Source organism: Talpa occidentalis, unplaced genomic scaffold (assembly GCF_014898055.3).
Source record: "Talpa occidentalis isolate TD23 unplaced genomic scaffold, MPIMG_talOcc4v2.1 talOcc4.15, whole genome shotgun sequence".
In the NCBI taxonomy this organism is placed as follows: domain Eukaryota; kingdom Metazoa; phylum Chordata; class Mammalia; order Eulipotyphla; family Talpidae; genus Talpa; species Talpa occidentalis.
The window spans coordinates 29,237,322-29,256,558 of record NW_023601543.1 but is presented as its reverse complement, the minus strand read 5'-3'; the positions used below and the strand labels follow the sequence as shown (position 1 = coordinate 29,256,558).

General features: G+C 47.0%; 1 protein-coding gene across 1 annotated transcript; it reads right to left on the bottom strand.

Moving 5' to 3' along the window:
* Window positions 1-5,184: 5,184 nt before the first annotated feature.
* On the bottom strand, window positions 5,185-8,084 carry RIPPLY1 (ripply transcriptional repressor 1). The gene is made up of 4 exons (XM_037512942.2): window positions 7,909-8,084; window positions 6,992-7,046; window positions 6,326-6,390; window positions 5,185-5,778 (listed from the first exon to the last, which is right to left on the bottom strand). The coding sequence occupies exons 1-4, from the start codon at window positions 8,040-8,042 to the stop codon at window positions 5,493-5,495; spliced, it is 540 nt and encodes a 179-aa protein (XP_037368839.2). The 5' UTR covers window positions 8,043-8,084; the 3' UTR covers window positions 5,185-5,492.
* Window positions 8,085-19,237: the final 11,153 nt, after the last annotated feature.

The window sequence follows — 19,237 nt, the reverse complement described above, 5'->3', positions numbered from 1 at the left end:
AACAGACACAGAGACCAATGGAACCGAATAGAAAATCCAGAAATAAACCCACAGATTTACAGTCAGCTAATCTTTGACAAAGGAGCAAAGAATATGCAATGGAGCAAAGAAAGTTTGTTCAATAAATGGTGTTGGGAAAACTGGGTTGCTACATGCAAAAGAATGAAGCTTGACCACTACCTCACACCATACACAAAAACCAACTCAAAATGGATTAAAGAACTAGACATAAGACCTGAAACCATGAAATATATAGAAGGAAATATAGGCGAAACACTACATGACATGCACCTCAATAACATCTTTAAAGATACATCACCCAAAGCAGTGATAGTGAAGGCAAAGATAAATAGCTGGGACTACATCAAATTAAAGACCTTCTGTACAGCAAAAGAGACAGTAACCAAATCAGAGACACCCCACTGATTGGGGGAAAATTTTTGCACACAACACTAATGATAAAGGACTGATCACAAAAATCTACAAAGAGCTGATGAAACTCAACAAAAACAAAGTAAACAACCCAGTCCAAAAATGGGCAGAAGAGCTAAAAAGAAACTTCTCTGAAGAGGAAATGCAAATGGCCAACAGGCATATGAAAAAATGTTCAACATCACTTGTAATCAGGGAACGCAAATCAAAACTACCATGAGATACCATCTTACACCAGTGAGAATGGCACATATTAAAAAAACTAGCAACAACAAATGTTGGCGAGGATGTGGAGAAAAAGGAACTCTCCTGCACTGCTGGTGGGAGTGCAAACTGGTCCAACCACTATGGAGAGCTGTGTGGAGATTCCTCAACCTGCCAAAGATGGAGCTTCCATATGATCCAGCAATTCCTCTCCTAGGTATTTACCCAAAGGACACAGAAACATTCATTCAAACAGGCACCTGCACTCCTCTGTTTATAGCAGCTCTATTTACAATAGCTAAGCTATGGAAACAACCCAAATGCCCAAAAACAGATGACTGGATCAAGAAGATGTGGTTTATATACACAATGGAATATTACTCAGCAATCACAAAAGATAAACTCATGCAATTTGCAGCAGCATGGATGGCGCTGGAAGGGATCATGCTCAGCAAAATAAGCCAGAAAGAGAAAGAAAAATACCGGATGGTCTCACTCATAGCAGGAATTTAGAAAACCTAAATAAGGGACCAGGAAAAAGACTAACTGTAATAAAGTAAAAATCAAAATCAACAAGCAACTATAAACCAGAGACACACTATGGGTGGGGGGAAGGAAGGAGTAGGATCAAAATAAGGGGGGTGGGATTGTATGGGGAATATAACCAAGATGAAAATGCATACATTGTGCAAAAATGAAAAATGATGTAAAAAATATATAAAATAAAATTTTAAAAAAGGGGAAAAAATGATGGCCTGAGTTTACTGTTCTGTCCTGTCAGGCTTGGTGCTGGTCACTATGTTTTTGGTTTCATCGGTGCTGGCCAGGCTTGTAGCAACCACCCCCTGCCACCAGGCATGCCTGCAAAGCCAGGCACAAAAACCTTGCTAACACGTCCAATTTTGTGATTCCTAAAGGTGCATCCTAATGATTCCTACCTCCTAGGGTTGTTGTGATGTTAGTACCAGAGGCGATCACGCATGTAATATGAGTAGCAAAGGCCTGGCAGAGTGTTGTGGCTACCACTTACCGAGCATTCACGCTTTGCCAGGTTTATGTACCTGAGTTTGTGTGCTTGCATGGAGGTTGCTACAAGCCTTGCTTGCCAGCTGGGAGTAAACCAAAAACACAGTAACCAACACCAGGACCCTGACAGGTCAGAACAGTGAGCTCAGGCCACCTAACAACCTTGTTTGGGAGGAGGATTGGCAACCAGGGGCCTGGGGCAGAAAGGAGACAAACTGCCCACTAGATAACCACACAGGTACAGTTGGGGGAGGGGTGATGAGAGGTGGGGGTTGGCGACACCCACTGGGGTAGGGGAGGGGGCTTTCCTTGTCCAGCGAGAGAGGAGACGAGGCTACTGTTTCAATGAACATGTGCAGTGGGGGTTGTGTATGTGTGTGATGTGATAAGCAACTAGAGCTGGTAGTGAGTGGGCTGAGAGGAGAGAGCGGACCTTGACACCCGAAGAAAGAGCCTAAGGATAGAGCCAGCATGTGGCGGATGTGGAATTTGAACCCAGGTACATCCGTCTCCAAAGCCCCTGCTCTTAATCATTTCAATAGTAATACCTGCCGCAGAGAAAGTACTGAATAAATATTTCTTTAATGAAGGAATTACTGAGGCCTCTTTCTGGAAAGTTTTCTCTCTCCATGTCTACCTGGATCCATCTGAGGCCCAGCTCAAATACGGCCTCACCTCAACTGATGTATTCTCTTTCTTTAGCTCTAGGGTGGGAGAAACAAGGGGCATCAATGCTGGGGTGAGGAAATGTGGGGTGCAGGGATAGGCCAGAGTGGGTGGAGCCAGAGGAAGGACTGAGTTTTGCACAGATTTTTCTCCAGAGAATTTGAAGTTGCTTCAAGGATTGGATTCCACCCGTAGCAAAGAACCTCACAATGGCTCTGATTGGTGCATTCCAATCACTTAGCAACCATGTGTGGGGAGGAGGATAAAAAGCCATTTTAGGTCAGGAGATTAAGAGGAAAGTGAAGCAAATATCTACCGTTGGCCAAGAGCACGTGTACAGGAAGTGGGAGGGAGGGAAGAAAAGTGGGAAGCACCATTCTGAGTTAAGAATTACTGCCTTAAGGGTTGTAGGGTCTCTAAGTTCCTGGGAACTTGGGGATTTATAATTCTATGGTCTAGGAAACCCTAAAACCAAGGATATTAGGGTTCTAAGGATTCTAAGCTCCTATAGCCTATGGTTCAAGGACTTGAGCAATTTTTTAGCTATGAAATGCTGGCAGTGCTGGAGCTTAGGACCTAAAACAAGGACTTTAAACTGCAGAACACTGGACACATTAAAATGTTAATCCTCCTTCAACTTCAAATCTAAATTTAACTCTTGGGAATGTGGTTTCCGAATGGTCTTCCTCACAGTTTAGGGCTCTCTGAAGGTACCACAAAGAAGGGAGTGGAGTTAGTTAGCAAGACAGAGGACACCAGGGTGGGAATTCTGGGTCCCCTGCTTCTATCAGGGGCAGCTCCATCTTGACTGGGTTTATATATTGGGCTTCAAAAGAAGGGTGTTCCTGCTGAAGCAAACAAAACCTGGAAAGACCAGTGCAGGAAGCCACATCTAGCCCTTGTGGTTGTTTTAATGGACAAACACTGCAAAGATTTGAGAGCTCTGGAGGAGATGACAGAAATCAATCATTAGTTGACTAAACTAGTCATTAACTGACTTTAGCCCAGAAGCTCATTTCAGTTATAAAATGAATAATACCCCCTACTAGGACTCTCATTCCTATGACTACTGCCACTTACCCAGTGTTTTTACTATGTGCCAGGGGCTGTGCTAAGTATTTGACATGTATTATTAGCTCATTAAATCCTTGCAACCTTGACAGGAACTATCATTATTAGCCCATTTTACAGATGAGGTGTTGGAGCTCAGAGCCAATAAATTTCCCAAGGTCATACAGCTAGGTGGTAGAGTCCACTTTATTTACAAGCAGTAACAGAATGGACTAAAGGAATTAAAGAGGTCAAAAGCAAACTGCCTGGTGGCCTTAATTAAGGAATAAGGTTACATTCTGACCAGTAGATGGCGCTGGCGTGTGTTTGACCTGCTCGAGGCTATGTCCCCTTCAGGGACGTCCCCGCAAGGGCTGAGCACTGAAGCAGCTTGTCTCAGATTGAGGGGAGCGGTCAATAAAGATGGCCAGCATTTTGCTGAGATGACATTACCCTCTCCTGTCTGTAGCTAAGATATGGAGAGAGAAGCAAGTGAGGGGACCAAGAACCGCTTTAAGAAAACTGGAGAATCTTTTTCCCTCAACGTTTCCCGAGTGCCTATTTTCTGCCAGGTAGCATGCCGCGTGTTGAAGTCACACAGGAATATGGAACGTACGGAACACGGCCCCATCTTACTGCACAGGAAAGGGGACGATGCCGTGGTAGGGAAGGCACTAGGCATGGGATATATGGGAGTACCCAACCTTCGCTTGGGTTGCTGGGGAGGCTTCTCGCAGGAGAGGTGTCTGAGCTAGTCCTATGGGATGAATGGGCTTTTGTCACACATACAAAGGTGGAGAGGCTTTCCAGGGCAGATTTAAAGCCACTGAGGGGTTAGAAAGCACAAGACATTCCCGGAGAGGCAGTCTAGGCCCCAAGTGTTGAGAGAGGAGTGTGAAGAGACAGGCAAGAGCCAGACCACTGGACAACCTAGAATATCAAGTTATTTGTGATTTCTGACTATATTAGTGGAGAAGGCATCGATTTTTCCAAGAGGATCTGTGATTAAAGAAACAACAAAAAACAATCCAATGGTTGATGAGCTAATGAAGAGCCTCAGCAGGGCTTTAAGCAGGGGCCTGATCTAGAAGCCCGCGTGCAGGATGCAATGCAAAGGAACATGCCAGGGGCAAGAAAACTGGGGCAAGGTCAGGTATGAAGGCCTGAGCTGTGGAAGATACAAAGGGAACCGAAGAGGTAAAATTGATAGGAATTAGTAGCCCCCCAAGGCCCCCTCCCCACATGCACGTACCCATCAGCAAGGCTCAACTGAGGAGCAGCTCTCACCTCTCCCCACATCTCAGGCCCAGCCCTACTCTTAGCCTTCATACTGGGAGCGTTGTTTCTCTCTTTCTGAGTAGTCTTTGACATTTAATCAAGTCTGATTTCACAAGTTGATGGAGAGGACCTGGCCCTTGCTGGGCCCCCAGGCCTATGTCCCATGGAGAAAGGTCTGTCAGCTAACCTCATGTAGAACAATGCATTGGCCTTGAAATGGTCTCTGACCCTCTGCCCACAGCTTCACAACATGGGCAGAGTTCAGTTAAGAAATCAGCACAGTTCCAGGAAAAAGGCAAACATCATCTAGTTTATTTTTCTCCTGATTCATCTCCTGTCAACACCCCAACAGATATCAGGTGATGTGGGGGAGGGGAAAGGTCCCCAAAGTAAGCTGATTTTCTGAATGCCCCCTTCCCTTCTTATGAGCCCCATCAGAAAAGCACCCCAACTTTCCTTGGATCTTGTGTTGGTGTCCTAGGAGGTGAAGCCAGAAGTCACGATTTCCATGGGGAGACAGAACTAGGAGGCACCCGGAAGGTCAAAGGGCCTTGAAGAGAGACTCTTCCCCACTGTGTGGGCATGCTCAGTCCTGCCCTGCTTCCTGGGGGCGGGGGGAGCTAGAGAAAGCAGGTCTTCCTTCCCTTAGAGCACCAAGTATCAACACCGCAACAGCCCAGACGATGAGGTATCAGAGGCCTGGGCTTAGAGGCCAGCTGGGAACAACCTGGGGGTGCTGGGTGATTCAGAGACCCAACTTTCAATCCAGAGAGCAGTGCCTGAAGATTCCTACTTTTACTGATGCCCTGGATCTTTGCCAGGCATCCTGTATCCCTTCAGTTTGGACAGGTCGTGGGTGGGGAAGGAAGGTAAGCTGTGGCCCTGTGCCGAGCTGACCCAGGAACCCTCACACACTCTGCTGGCCCCTTTTCATCTGCCTCCTCTTTCTCCTCCTCTTCTTTCTGCTCCTCCTCTTCTTTTTGCTCCTCCTCTTCCTCCTCTACTTCTTCGCTGTCTGAATCCTCATACAGGTTGATGGTTGCCTGGACAGGGAAGTTCTGCAGTAAAATCTCCCCATCTCTGTATAGGTAGTCAAAGGAGCGGGATTTAGGCCAGAAGAGTCTGCAGACAGAAAACAGAGATGGTCCCTAACTTAGGTCTCATATATGCAAAGGGTTCAATAGGGCCAAGAAGGCAGTGAGTCCCTAACCTGTCTCCTACTTGCAGGAAAAACGGAAAGGAAGAAAGAGAGCTTTGTAACAGAACACCTGGATTGTTACAAAATGGCCCCCAGCAGAAAGGTAATATCTGTTGGGCCATAACTACGGGGGTGGGGGGGGCACCCCAGCATCTGCCAGTTCTGACACTGATCCCGCCCCTAACCCTAGAAAACCTCTAGCCAAGAATTCTCTAGCCCTAGGTCCTTCATCTCCTACTAGGGCTTCCTTCACTGGCCTGTCCATAGAAGCTCATTTTTAGGGGTCACTGATGATGCCTCCAGGGGTGGTAACCTTGACAAACTCCCTTAACCTCTCTGGGCTTCAGTTTCCTGGGCTCTGACACAGTGATCATAGCAGTGCCTCCCCCCTCCTCCTTCACAGGGCTGTTGTGAGGATTTAAAGAGCCAGTGGACCTATGTCAAGTTCTGAGCTGGGTGCCAGAAGCTTACCTGACAGGGTGATGGAACTCACAGTCAGCCTTGGTGACCTCAGCACCTGTTGCCCCACCAATGGCCTGTCCAAAGCAAAAACTAGCATGTGGCTCCAAGTACATGGCCAGATAACTGCCTCCTCCACGTCAGAGGTCAGACACCTGCAGGTGAAATGATCTAGAAGAGACCTGAGACATCTCTGGGGTTCAGGCCCCCACCCCCAACAAGGGGGTCTGTGCTGATTGTGGGTGAAAAACAAGTGGCCAGAGTCCTGGAGGTTGTTTGCTTTCTTGCCCTATTTTAACATCTGTTTGGAGACAGTCCAGGGGACAGAGTTCTACTGGAGCAGCAAAGATTTGGGGGGCAGGGGTAGGGAAATAGCCCTGGGACGAGATGCCAGGATTCTAGCCCCAGCACTAGCACAGAGGCGCTTCAGGCCTGCGCCGATTCCTTCCCCGCACTGCACCTCAGTCTCTTCAACTTTCATATTGCCTCAGAAACCTGGGTGCTGCCCTCCTCCCAGACCTTTGTGGGAAGCAAATATGAGTGAGGCTGTGAAGATGCTCCCCGAGGTGGGCAGCCCTGGCCTGAGGCCTGGGGCTCCCCGGGAAAGGACCTGCTCAGTGTGTGTCCACGAACCGGTGTAAAAGGGGCTCAGACTCACTCAATCCGCAGTTTCCTCACCTGCTTTACAGGATCACTTGTAGAGGACAGCCAGGGCCTCCAGAGACAAGCTCCTCTAGGACAGAGAGGGGAGATCAGTGGGTGGAGGAAGAAGAGAGAGGAGGGTGGACTTTCTGAGATAACAAAAGAGGCCTCCAGAAAACTCAGCTCCAGGAAGTCTTTCCTGGGGACCCTGAGGCCAGGCTGGGACACTGCCCCTCCTCTAGGCTCCTCTAAGGCGCCAACAATGTTATCATTGCTCTCCTGACACTACTTTGTAATTGCTGACCTGCCTTTGAGATTCTTAAGGGCAGATTTCTGTTTGATGGGCTCTGAAGCCCCAGCTCCTCGCACAGTGCCAGGTGCGCACTAGGTGGTGTAGGAAATGCTTGTTGAATGTGAGATGTTGGGAGGAACGAACGAGGGTTGAGTAAGTGATATCTTGCCCACTGAGAGAGCAGAGTCCTACCATCTTCCTGGGCTGGTGAAAGACATATTCCTGGCCCAGTGCTTTCCCACGGGATTTGCAAGGGAAGGAAAAGGCCATTGGAAACCTAGGAGAGCACTCAGGAAACAGAGTGCCTCCTCCAAGGCATCCGGGGCCTCTTTTGCCCCCTCCACAGTCTAGGTCATGTGAATCTTGGGGTTTCCCTGCAGTATCCCCTGTGAGCCACTTGGCCTCTGAGGTTGGTGGCTGGACTTTCAGTTGTGGTGGTGCCTACTGTCCCCAGGCCCCCTCTGGCCACCCACAGGAAGGTAAAAGCCAGTGGGGATGGTGCAGCCCAAGATCTGGAGCGGGGCCCTCCCTGAAGGCTGTGAGGCCTTTGTTGTTCCCAGCTGCAGAGCACCGGTGATACCCTGGGCATCTTATTTCCCTTCCTTTTCCAGGAACTCCATGAAGCCTGAGTTCAGGTTACCAAGGGCCAGTTCCCACTTACCTTTCACTCCCATGTCCTCCTTGTCCAGAGGAGAGAAGGGGCGATGGGCTTAACAGACCAGGGAGTGCCAGTGGGGCCTGTGCTAGGGCCTGGGCTGAGCTGGAGGCAGCGGCAGTGGGAGCAGTAGGGTCCATCCTTGGGATGTCAAGGCCAGACAGGCTCCGGGGGCTCCTATTTCTCAGAATCTCCTGCACTCTTGGGGCCTTTACTGGGAAACCCTTTTATAAGGCCTGGCTGAACTCATAAATTATTCAATGAAGTGCAGCCATGGGGGACTTAGAAGGGGGGATGAAGATTTAAGAAGGGGGCTCAGGGAGGGAGAGCTTGGTCCCTGGGTGTGAAATCTCTCCCAGTTGAATAAACAGAGTGTCAGTGGGGGGTAAGGGGTTTTCTTTCCCTCCAAGTTAGAAAGGAAAACAGAGAAGGGGCAGCTCACACACCGTTTGTGTGAATTCCCAGGCAGTAGCAGGCCCAAGGAGGGGGAGAGGAGGGAAGCTCATTAGCACCCCAAACCACAGAAAACTGCCCAGCATGAGGGTTGGATAGACAGGTCTTTCACAAAGCTGGTTCCCAGCAAGAAGGGCAGGTGACCCAGCAAAGGAGAGGAGGGACTCACGTATTATTTCAGCTCAAATGCCTCATAGATTTACCAGGTGAACCTGATATAGGGTGACTGTCAATAAGCACATCACCTGGGCTAGGAAAAAACGGGGTTCTGGGTGGAGTAGGTCCATTGCCTGTGGGATAGTCCTCCAAACTTATTTCTGCGCCCTCCCTCTGATGGGCAGCTTAATTGCTGGTCTTTAGCAGTAAGCGTCAGAGGAAGGAACGTACCAGGTAGCAGCTTGCAGGGCCTCGGGCTCAGGCTGCAAATCTCAGCACTCAGCTTCCAGCCCAGGAGCCAGGGTGCTGGGGACGCAGGGTTCCACCTGGCTGTTAAGCTGCTGAAGGACCATCCCTGGCCCTGCGACCTCAGTTCCCACACCTGTGAGCTGAGGTGCTAGCTTTGGACCCATAGGCCCTGCCCAGCCTGAACACTCTGTGATGGGGACTGGGTGAATGGGTACTGGCCCAGGGGGTCAGTGAGGTGAGCACAGTCCTCCAGTGTGGCCAGTCTTCTGGGCCTTTGCCAAAAAATCTCCAGTCACAACTACTGGCAGGCTCCTTGTGCTTTAGAGTTCCCTAAAATAGGGCTCCTGACCTCAGTATCGAGCCCCAGCCAAAATTTAGCTTCTTGGCTCTTCATCACAGCTGGGTTTCTAATCATCCAAAATTAGAAACAACCTCAATGTCCAACGGTAATCGGAAACCAGTTACATTAATTATAGGAGTTCTTGCAACCTCGTGCTAAGCAGGCACTCACTCCTCATGTTCTAGGAAGAAAAATTCTCAACGCAAACATGTGCGCGCATGTGTGTGTGTGAGCGCACGTACGCGCTCGTGTGTGTGTGTGTGTGTGTGTGTGTGTGTGTGTGTGAGATCAGATTCTAAAATAGTGCGAATAATTTGAAGGGTTCCTCCATTCTCTGTTTGCCTACCCCTACCCACTTCAAATTCCAGCCCCACTGTGTTATTTGTAGCAAAGGAAAATCGGGAGCCACCTTTAATGTCTCACTTTAAAAAACTGCTTTAATAAATCATTGAACAGTTATACAATACCATCTTATTAAAATTGACTAAGTAGAAGATTGGGGAATAGTTAATATGTTGAAGAGTTAAAAAAAAAAAAAACAGAAGCCTCTACAATGTAGCTTGGAGGATGATTCCATTTTGGTAAGACGAACAAAGTGAAATACACAGCAAGCAGGGAAAAAAGACTGGTTAGAAGAAAGGGGAATGTTACAGCGATTAGTTCTGAATTTTCTAAAATGTTCTCTAAGCATTGATATTATTTGAGTAATAAGAAGTAAAGACACATACACCTTTTTTAAAAAAAAAAAGAAATGCTTAATGGTTGAGGGGGGAGAAAACATTTTGGGGAAATGACAGCCATTTTCAAATGTCTGAGGATTAGACAGCAATGAGATTACACTTGTTCTGTGTGACTTCAAAGAGCAAGGCTGAGGCCCCTGGGTGAAAGCTACAAGGAGACTCATTTTGGCTCAATCAAAGGAAAACTTTCTAACAGCCCAGCCACCACCTAACCCAAGGGCCTGGCACTGTACTGGCCCTCAATAAACAGAGCCTTATTATATGTGGTGAAATGAGTCCACTGGAATGCTCTGCTGTAGACTGGGCTAAGCTCTCTGCCCCAGAATTGAATTGTGTAAGTGCAGGCTGCATCCTGGATCCTGGAGAGGGAAATTGGCTGGGGAGGGGCAGGGGAAAGGAGGGCTGCCAGGGAGTCCCAGCTTCTACCGGCCTCAGGCTTTTTGCTACACCACTGGCAGAAATGGCTAGTGAGGTTGACAGAAGGATCCAGGTAACAACGCTGGGCTAGAAGGAGAAGGCACGTGAAGGGGAAAGAAGCAGGATTTTTTTTCACCTCTAGTTGACCATTGTCTCTGGAAATAGGCACGAGGGAAGAGAAAAAGACATTTTTCCGGAGCCCAGGGCTTCTGCCCAACCAGATTCAGTCACGTTACCCACCATGCCTCCTCTCACCTTGAACTTCTGTTCATTCCGCCATACTCCATGCTTGGGGCTATCTGGCTCTTTTCTGCCCTGAATAACAGACCTCGGGGTTTACCTCACATGCACTCCAGCTTGCTTTCCTGGAGCCCAGAGCCTTGAGGCCTGCCACCGTGGCTCTGTTTTCCTTCTACACAGCTGCTCTATCTTGCTGCTTCCTAAGAATTGCCTCCGTCTCCTTCAGCTTATGGGTGATGAAACCACTGGCCCCCGCTTGCTGACCTTTCCCCAGCCTGAAGGACTTAAGGCCTGCAAATGTTGTCAGGTAAAAGTGGGAACCTGGTTGGTCTTCTTTGCACTTAGCACAGAAAACGAGTATAATCATCAATATGGTGGGAAGAAAAGCCTGGAACAACCAAAATGAATATGCTGTCGGAGCAATTATGATCCTACCTGTTTCCCAAACAGCCCCCTAGTGCTTGTGGGGGTTGTCAGTGGTTGCTTTCTCAGACCTTTCTAAGAGGATTGGATGCCTCCCCTGGGCCAGACACTGGGGCATTGCCTGGCAAGGAAATGCACTGGAAAGAGGAAAGTGTTCTGGGCACTGCCCCAAGGTGCTTATGGCCTGGGGGTGGGGGGGAGACAAGACCTACACACTGGAAGATGAAACCAGTCAACCTCAACTGGGTCCCAGTCCCCCCTCAGGCCCCCGAGAGTATATTTCCTTGTCAAGTCCACAGCACCAGCCTCCACATTTGCCTGGGCCACATGCCAAACTTACTTCAACTCCCTACCATGTTCAACCCCTCCCCTCTCCCTGCATGGAACAACCTCTCCTCCCACTTCCCTGAGAAAACAGAGGCCTTCAAGCGTGAATTACCTCAGTGCCCTGCCCACCACAAATTTGCCTCCCTGTCCATTTTCTTTCCCCTTCAGCCCTCCCTTCACAGGGGACAATGTGTCCCTCTTGTTAAAGACTAATCCCTTCGGCCAGGCCCTCCTCTGAGAGCTCCCTCCAGACAGCATGCCCCTTCTCTTCCTTCTCTTCAGAAAAGTTCAGTTTCTTTATACCAGCTCTTTCCGTTCTGGTTATAAAATGCCTATCTCTGTTCTCTAAACAAACAAAGCCCTTCCCTCCCCAGATATGTTCTCTTGCTCCCCTAATTTGTGCATGGGCTTGCTCTCCTCCTTTCTTCTCTGTTTTCTTTTATTCACCCTCAGATTTGTTGAAAGTAAGTCTACCTTCTAGACCTTTACTTTTCCCAACTTCCCATTTGCACACCAACCAATTGTAATTTGGCCCCATCCCACCCTCCTAGTGCAAGGGCACTATCAAAGATAACCAATGACCCCTGAATTGCCAAGTTCAAGGATCTATTTGGACTCTGGGTGGCAAAAGATACTCTTGGCCAAGTCCTTTTTAAAAAAAAAAAAATATTTATTTATGCATACAAAAACTAGGGTACAGGCCAGAGGTGAGAGGATTCACCAGAGACAGAGCGGGGAACAGAACAGGCAGACTGACTGAAATACACTGCTGAGGGGAGCAGTGGGCGAGACAGGAGAGGTCTGCTGCGCCATGTGTGTTGCTCCCTGGCCGGCTGGGATTGAACTCATGCTGCAGAAGCTGCGGATTGCTTCAAAGTGCTGTGCTTAGCCCCTTGCGCCACCAGGGAGGCCCAGCCAAGTCCTTATAACTCTTTTGGTCTCCATGTTCACTTGCTCCTGAATTTCCTCCTACTTCTGGAAGCATTCCTCTTTTTATTTTATTTATTTAAATTTCATTATTATATAGATATGTATATACGTATATTACATCATTACATCATTCTTCCTTTTTGTACAATGTATGTTTTCTCCTCTCAGGTGTAGTCCCTGTAAAATTTCCCACCACCAATTCACCCGTGTACCATCACCATAGTCCCTTCTGCTCTTCCCTCCCCTGTTTTGAACCCTCTCCCTGCCCCTCCCCTGAAAAAAAAATAGAAGCATTCCTGTTAATCTATTTTGCTGACCTCTCTCCCTCTGCCCTTTCCTCAGATCTGTAGTTCTTGATTATAGCCCACAAATCAGATTAATACACAGTAATCTCAGTGGGCCATAGCAACATGCAAAAGCATCAAAAGTTGGGTTTTTCAATAATCTAAATGTATTCAATTATAAAGGACTGTCCTTTATTTTGAGATTAAGTTCTTCCTATTTTGGGAAAAGCAGTGGCAAAATATTCTCTTTTTTGAAATGATGGCAATGATGGATACTAGTTTTTTATCATTTCTTTTTTTTAAGATTTATTCATTTATGCATACAAGAACTGGGGTACAGGCCAGGGGTGTGGAGGGTGAGAGGACTCACCAGAGACAGACTGGGGAACAGAACAGGCAGACTGACTGAAACACACTGCTGAGGGAAGCAGCAGGCAAGGCAGGAATGGTCTGCTGCGCCATGTGGGTAGCTCCCTGGCCGGGGATCAAACTCGTGCTGCAGTGTCTGTGGATAGCTTCATAGGTTGCGTCTTAATCCCTTGCGCCACCAGGAAGGCCCTTTTCATTATTTCTACTTGGCCAAATAAAATGTTAGTTTCTCTATATCAGTCCCATAAATGTTTACTGAATGAATGAAAATTAACAGTTCACTTTTCCAAATAGTTGTCAAACTCAAACTCTTTCCAGAAGCAATCCACACACCTCTGTACCTACCCTAGTAACCAGCATCATATTGGCCCAGTCACTCAAGCTAAAAACCTCAGTCACCAAGCTTTATGGATTATAGTCTTTACCATTTCCCACATTTGCCCCCTCTGTGCTTCCCACTCTGCTACTTTTTTCCTTCAGTTCTGACTTCATCCATCCTCCCAATTGCAAGCCTGAAACAACTTCCAGATAAGTCTCCACTCCTTGACTGGGCCTTTGCAATCTAACTTCCTCACAGCCACCCCAGTGCTCTTTCTAAAACACTGAAACTCTCCTTCCTCCCTGGCCTTGACATTCACATGCTCTTGGTTTTCCTCTTACTTCTAGAAGCATTCCTCTTGATCCCTTTTGCTGACCTCTCTTCCTCTGCACTTTCCTCAAATCTGTGGCCTTCACATGGCCTTCCTGAAGAACTTTCAGTGATTCTCAGTTAGCTGTAAGACAATGCCCTTGTTCCTTTATACAGCCGTTGAAGCCCTTTGCTCCCTAAGTCCAACCTGCCTCTCCAGTGTCCACACACCCTTAACTAGGGCTCCCATTGGCCTGATCTTCACTTTGTAATTAGGCCATCATCTTTCACCTGCAACGTTCTCAGAGAGTAAATCTCCTGAAGGTCTAAATCCCATCCTGTGTAGCAGCTGATCACAGAGAAAACAATAGTTCACAACCATTAGCAGGGTCCACAATTAATTTAGTGGGTTGCAACCACTAAATTGCAAATAGAGGGGTCTATAGTGTGTGTCATATATCTAAGAACCAGATCTAAAGATACGCAAATGCATGTAATAAGTCATACTGTAAAATGTATTTCTTTTTCAAAATAAATTTTTTTTGAGATAGCATTGATTAATAACATTGTACTTTCAGGTATGTAGCATTATAATTCAACATCCATACACACTGCATATGATCATCACAGCCAAAATAAAATGCATTTCTTACTAGGGGTACCGGGCACCAAATTTGACAGCACTGAGAACACCAGATGTTGGTCTGTGATTCATTTAGTCATTGTTCATGTCACGGTCCCGCTCTCAAACTGGTTTTAAGTTACACTGGGAAGAATAGCAGAGGTCAGGAGAATGGTAACACTGGAAGACTTCATGGAGGAAGGGGTGATGAGCTGGACTGGGCTCAAGGGGGTAGAAAGAAGGGGAAATATCACTCTGGTTGGGAGACCTGGCACAGAGGCGGACAGTAAGAGTAGAGAACATTTGTTAAACATTTATGTATCAGGCACTGTTCTAAGCATTTCGTGCGGATGAATTTGAATCTGACAAACAATCGTATGAGAAAGGGGCTATTACAAGCTTCACTTGATAAATGAGATGAAACAATTTGTGCAAGGTCGCAGACCTTAAAGTGACAAAGCTGGCATTTGAACTCAGGCAGTCTCTGGCCTTGAAACCACTGTGCTGCGCTTCCACTGAGGGCCAGTGAGAGGAAGCAGTGCAGGGAGCTGTGAGGGCCTCAGCCAGCAGAGACTGATGGAAGAGGACCCAGAATGCCAGTTGAGGATCCACAGGGAACAGGTTCTGCCCTCACCTGGGGAGAAGAGATCTTGCCTTCATTCCCTGCCAGGGTCCCTGGAATTGGGGCGGGGTGGGGGGAGCTCAAAAGGTCAGAATGGGGGCCAGGTGGAGGCAAGAGGGAGGGAGGGGTATGCCAGGAGACCCCCCACCCATGCCTGTTCCCAAAACAAAAATAGCAAATGGTGCCTGGGGTCACTGCCCTCAAGTCCAAATGTCCCAAATGTGCCAAGTCGTGGAGCCAGCCCCTTGGGTTCCTCAGACTGGGGGTCCCCTCTAGGGAACAGTTTGTTGCTGGCTCAGCTCTCCTCCTGCTCCTTCGGCCACCATTTGAGCCAAGGCTGTGGCAGAGCCCTTTGCAGCTCCCCATTTGCTCCTCATTTGGATGGCAGGGGCTTAGAAAAACAGAGCTCTGGAGAGGGAAGAATGGGGGCGGCGGGGGGGCGGGGAGGAAGGGGGGAGTGTGCTTGGGAAGGTCACTCCCACCCAGGCTCATTCCTTCCTCCATTAGGCCTGCCCCTGCCCATCTCTGACTCCTCTGGGCAGTCCTCCATCCCCTCTGGTCCCGGCAAGCCTTCATCCTCTGCCTGCCGGAGGCCTTGGGAAGATGGAGCAATGGCCAAGTCTCTGCTCTTTAGCCTGGCTTCCTACTGATCCTGCCTGAGTAAATGACAGAAACTGGTAAAGAGTGACTGATCTCTTCTGGGAGGTGGATTCTGACAAAGCAATCAGAATAACTACAGCAGCAAGAATAAGTAGCATTTACCGTATGCTTCCAATGTACCAGGCAGTGTGCTAGGCACTTTATTGCTTTGCTATTTTCTTTACTTGCTTTGGAATCTTTTTTTTAAAGATTTATTTATTTATGCATACAAGATCTGGGGTATAGGCCAGAGGTGTGAGGGTGAGAGGATTCACCAGAGACAGAGTAGAGAGCGGAACAGGTGGATTGACTGAAATACACTGCTGAGGGGAGCAGCGGGCGAATCAGGAGAGGTCTGCTGTGCCATGTGGGTAGCTCCCTGGTCGGCGATCGAACTTGTGCTCCAGTGGCTGCAGAGAGCCTCACAGTGCTACTCCTTGAGCCACCAGGGAAGCCCTTCTTTGGAATCTTATGAGGTGGGTACTACTGCTACTCCCACTAAAAAAGAGCAGGAAACTGGAGGCAGAGAAATTAGCCACTGAGTAACAGGTTTGAGATTGCAATTCAGGACTGTTTCATTTTCACTCTCTGGGAATGTAGAATGTGGAGGGTGTGCTCAATGCCCCAGTGGTCCCAGGGGCCCCACTGAGGGGCATGTGCCTGGCTGTGGAGTCACAGAGATAGCAGAAGGGACTGATGGAAGTGGGTGACTGCAGCCACAGCCTGAGCAAGTCCCCACCACAGTAATCACTGTACTCTTTGTCTAGGCCTGATCTGCCAGTGACACCACCTTCTAGCCACAAAATGGGGGACAGCTGGACATACTCTCAGTGCTTCTTTCTTGACAGCTCTGACTCAGCACTCACTGGCCACAGCAATGGAATGATTAGACTGCCGGCCCTTATTATCTAATGTCTGTATTTCTACTTATTCCAGGAAATTGCCAAGAAGTGCTAATATCTGCCTCCTTCCACAACCCTTTTATCTGAACTCCCCTTTCAGATGTGAAGCAAGGCTCTCTACTAAAGTGATCAGGGAAAGGACTGCTGCTTTGTCCTCTCTCCGCTTTCCCATCACTCAGCACAGGACTGGGTACATAGCTGGTGCTCATGCCGTGAGGATGGAGTACCACTTGACACAGGACATTTAGTCTAAGACTAACAGACTCAGTCTAGGAGAGCCCTGCGGCTCTCAGGTAGCAAACAGTCATGACAGGTGCAAGAGCCAGGATGGTATTATCTTTTAGTGATTGACCGTGTAAGACAGAGCATCCAAGAGTTCAGGTTGAGGGAGGTATTGTCTTGACTGGGGCAGTTCAGAAGTAAGGCAGGTCAGGAGTAGGAAAGGGTGCAGCAGAGGCCCTCGGGAGGAGAAACCTAGTAATTTTCTCCGCTCTACGTAGCTGACTCCTCTATTGACAAGATGTCTGCAAGCATGACTGAAGGTCCATGTCTACCCTCCCAGCCTCCTTTTCTCCCTTTCTAACTTCAGCCTTGAGCATCGGTCTTAAAAGCGTAGTTCAAAGACCCCTAAGGATGCCTAAGAGTCATTCAGGAGGTTCAGTAAAAACTATTTTCATGATAATACTAAGGCATTATATACCATTTTCATCTTGTTGACATTTGCATTGCTTGAGCAAAAGCAATGGTGGGGGCCTCCCTGGTGGTGCAAGGGTTAAGACGCAACCTATGAAGCTGTCCGTAGCCACTGCAGCATGAGTTCGATCCCCTGCCAGGGAGCTACCCACATGGCGCAGCAGACCACTCCTGTTTTGCCCACTGCTCCCCTCAGCAGTGCTTTCGGTCTGTCTGCCTGTTCTGCTCCCCGCTCTATCTCTGGTGAATCCTCTCACACCCCACATCTCTGGCCTGTACCCCAGCTCTTGTATGCATAAATAAATAAATCTTTAAAAAAAAAAAAAGCAATGGTGGGTAAAAATGCTGGCTCCTTAACATAGCTGTGGCTCCAACTTATAGTCACGTAATTTTGTCACCAGAGTAGTCCTAGTAGAGGAAACTTCAGACTCACTTGAGACTGAAGCAATGAAGATTCTTGATGAAGCAGTAAAGATTATTAATTTTTATTCGTTTTTATTAAATTTATTCATTTTCATTAAACATTTGCACCTAATACCTTTTTAATAGGCTACGTGCAAAATAGTAAAGATGATTGTTAGCATGAGAAAAAATACTTGTGTGACTGAATTTCCAGTAAACGAACAAGTTTCTCATGTAATACATTTTTTTTTTAACTTGAAAGAACAATTGACAAACTATGTTTATTCAGACTTGGGTATTTGGCCAAAATCATTGTTGACAATGAATAGTGATCTGTTATATAAAATAATTGATAATTTTTTTATCTATGATAAAATTTAATCTTTCAAGTAAAAAAAAAAACAGAATTTTGGAAAACCTGTAGGCAGCACTGTGAACTTGAGAGTTTCTCAATACACTAAAGACTTTTCTGATAAGATTAGTAGTAATATTAATTCATGTGGTTTTTTATATTGTATAATTATGAAATGAGTCAACAATTTGAAGATCCGTATATTTGGGTGGGCCAATATTTTCCAAATGACTAATACATGATGTTGCAAAATAATGCAAGGATAATAGATCCACTTAAAGTGCAAGATAGAACAGAATTAACAGAGTGTGAAGGGTTCAATTGATATGTTTTCAGATTAATGTTGCAAATAAACATTGAGAAAATACCCCAGGTGGGGGCCTCCCTGGTGGCACAAGGGGTTAAGTTGCAGTGCTATGAAGCTATCCACAGCCACTGCAGCACCACATGAGTTCGATCCCCTGCCAGAGAGTTACCCACATGGCGCAGTAGATCTCTCCTGTCTCTCCTGCTGCTCCCCTCAGCAGTGTATTTCAGTAGATCCGCTTGTTCTGCTCCCCACTCTGTCTCTGGTGAATCCTCTCACCCTCTGCATCTCTAACCTGATCCCAGCTCTTGTATGCATAAATAAATAAATCTTTTTTTAAAAAAGAAAAATAATACTACTTGTGAAGTTTAGGAGTAGTATCCAATAAGAAAACCCACAAAGTGTATGTTTTCTATTGCTGCCCTCACAAATCACCACAGACTTAACACAAACTTAATGCAATGTCCATTTATACGGTTCTGCCCTGGTTTTGTAGGTCCAAAGGCCAGGTGGGTTCACTGAGCTCTCCACATAAAGTTTTACAAGGTTGAAGTCAAGGCGTTGACTGTACTACATTCTCATCTGGAAGTGCTGGGGGGAAATCTGATTCCAAATGTGCTCAGAATGTTAGAAAAATACTCTTCCTTCAGGCTGCAGGTCTTAGGTCCTCACTGCCTTGCTCAGTGTCATACACAGGCCACTCTGCTTCTGAAGAGGTGCCCACATTCCTTCTCGAGTGGCCTCTTCCATTGTCAACCCATGAAGGGCATGTCAAGTTATTTTCACACTTAGAATCTCTTTAACTTCCTTTTCTGCCACTAGCCTGAGAAAGCACTCTGTTTAGAAAGGACTCAGGTGATCCAACCTGGATAATTTCTCATTTCCATATAACCAACATAATCATGAATTAGAATATCTCATCATAAACGTCCACTAGCAAAAAGGAGGGAAATTTGGGGGTCATTCTTAGAATTTTGCCCAAAAAGGCTATTAAATAATCCCCTTCTCTAACTACGTATCTTTGTGAGACTGGATTTTCTTCATGTGTTTCAACCAAAACAACATATTTCAACAGATTCAATTGTGACAATTGAGTGGTCTCTTATTCAGTCAGATATTGAAAAGATTTGCAAAACTGCAATGCAAAGCCACTTTTCTTGCTATTTTTTTTTTGTTTTGGAAAAGTTATTTTTCATAACTATGCTATTTATTTTTACAGGCAATGAGTTAATTGTGATTT

Excerpts from the sequence above, each read along its gene's own strand:
- RIPPLY1 (XM_037512942.2), bottom strand. The coding sequence starts at position 8,042 with ATGGACCCTACTGCTCCCACTGCCGCTGCCTCCAGCTCAGCCCAGGCC. Across the intron at positions 7,047-7,908 it reads GGAGGACATGGGAGTGAAAG|AGGAGCTTGTCTCTGGAGGC; the intron begins GTAAGTGGGAAC and ends TCTCTGTCCTAG. Across the intron at positions 6,391-6,991 it reads CAAGTGATCCTGTAAAGCAG|GCCATTGGTGGGGCAACAGG; the intron begins GTGAGGAAACTG and ends TGCTTTGGACAG.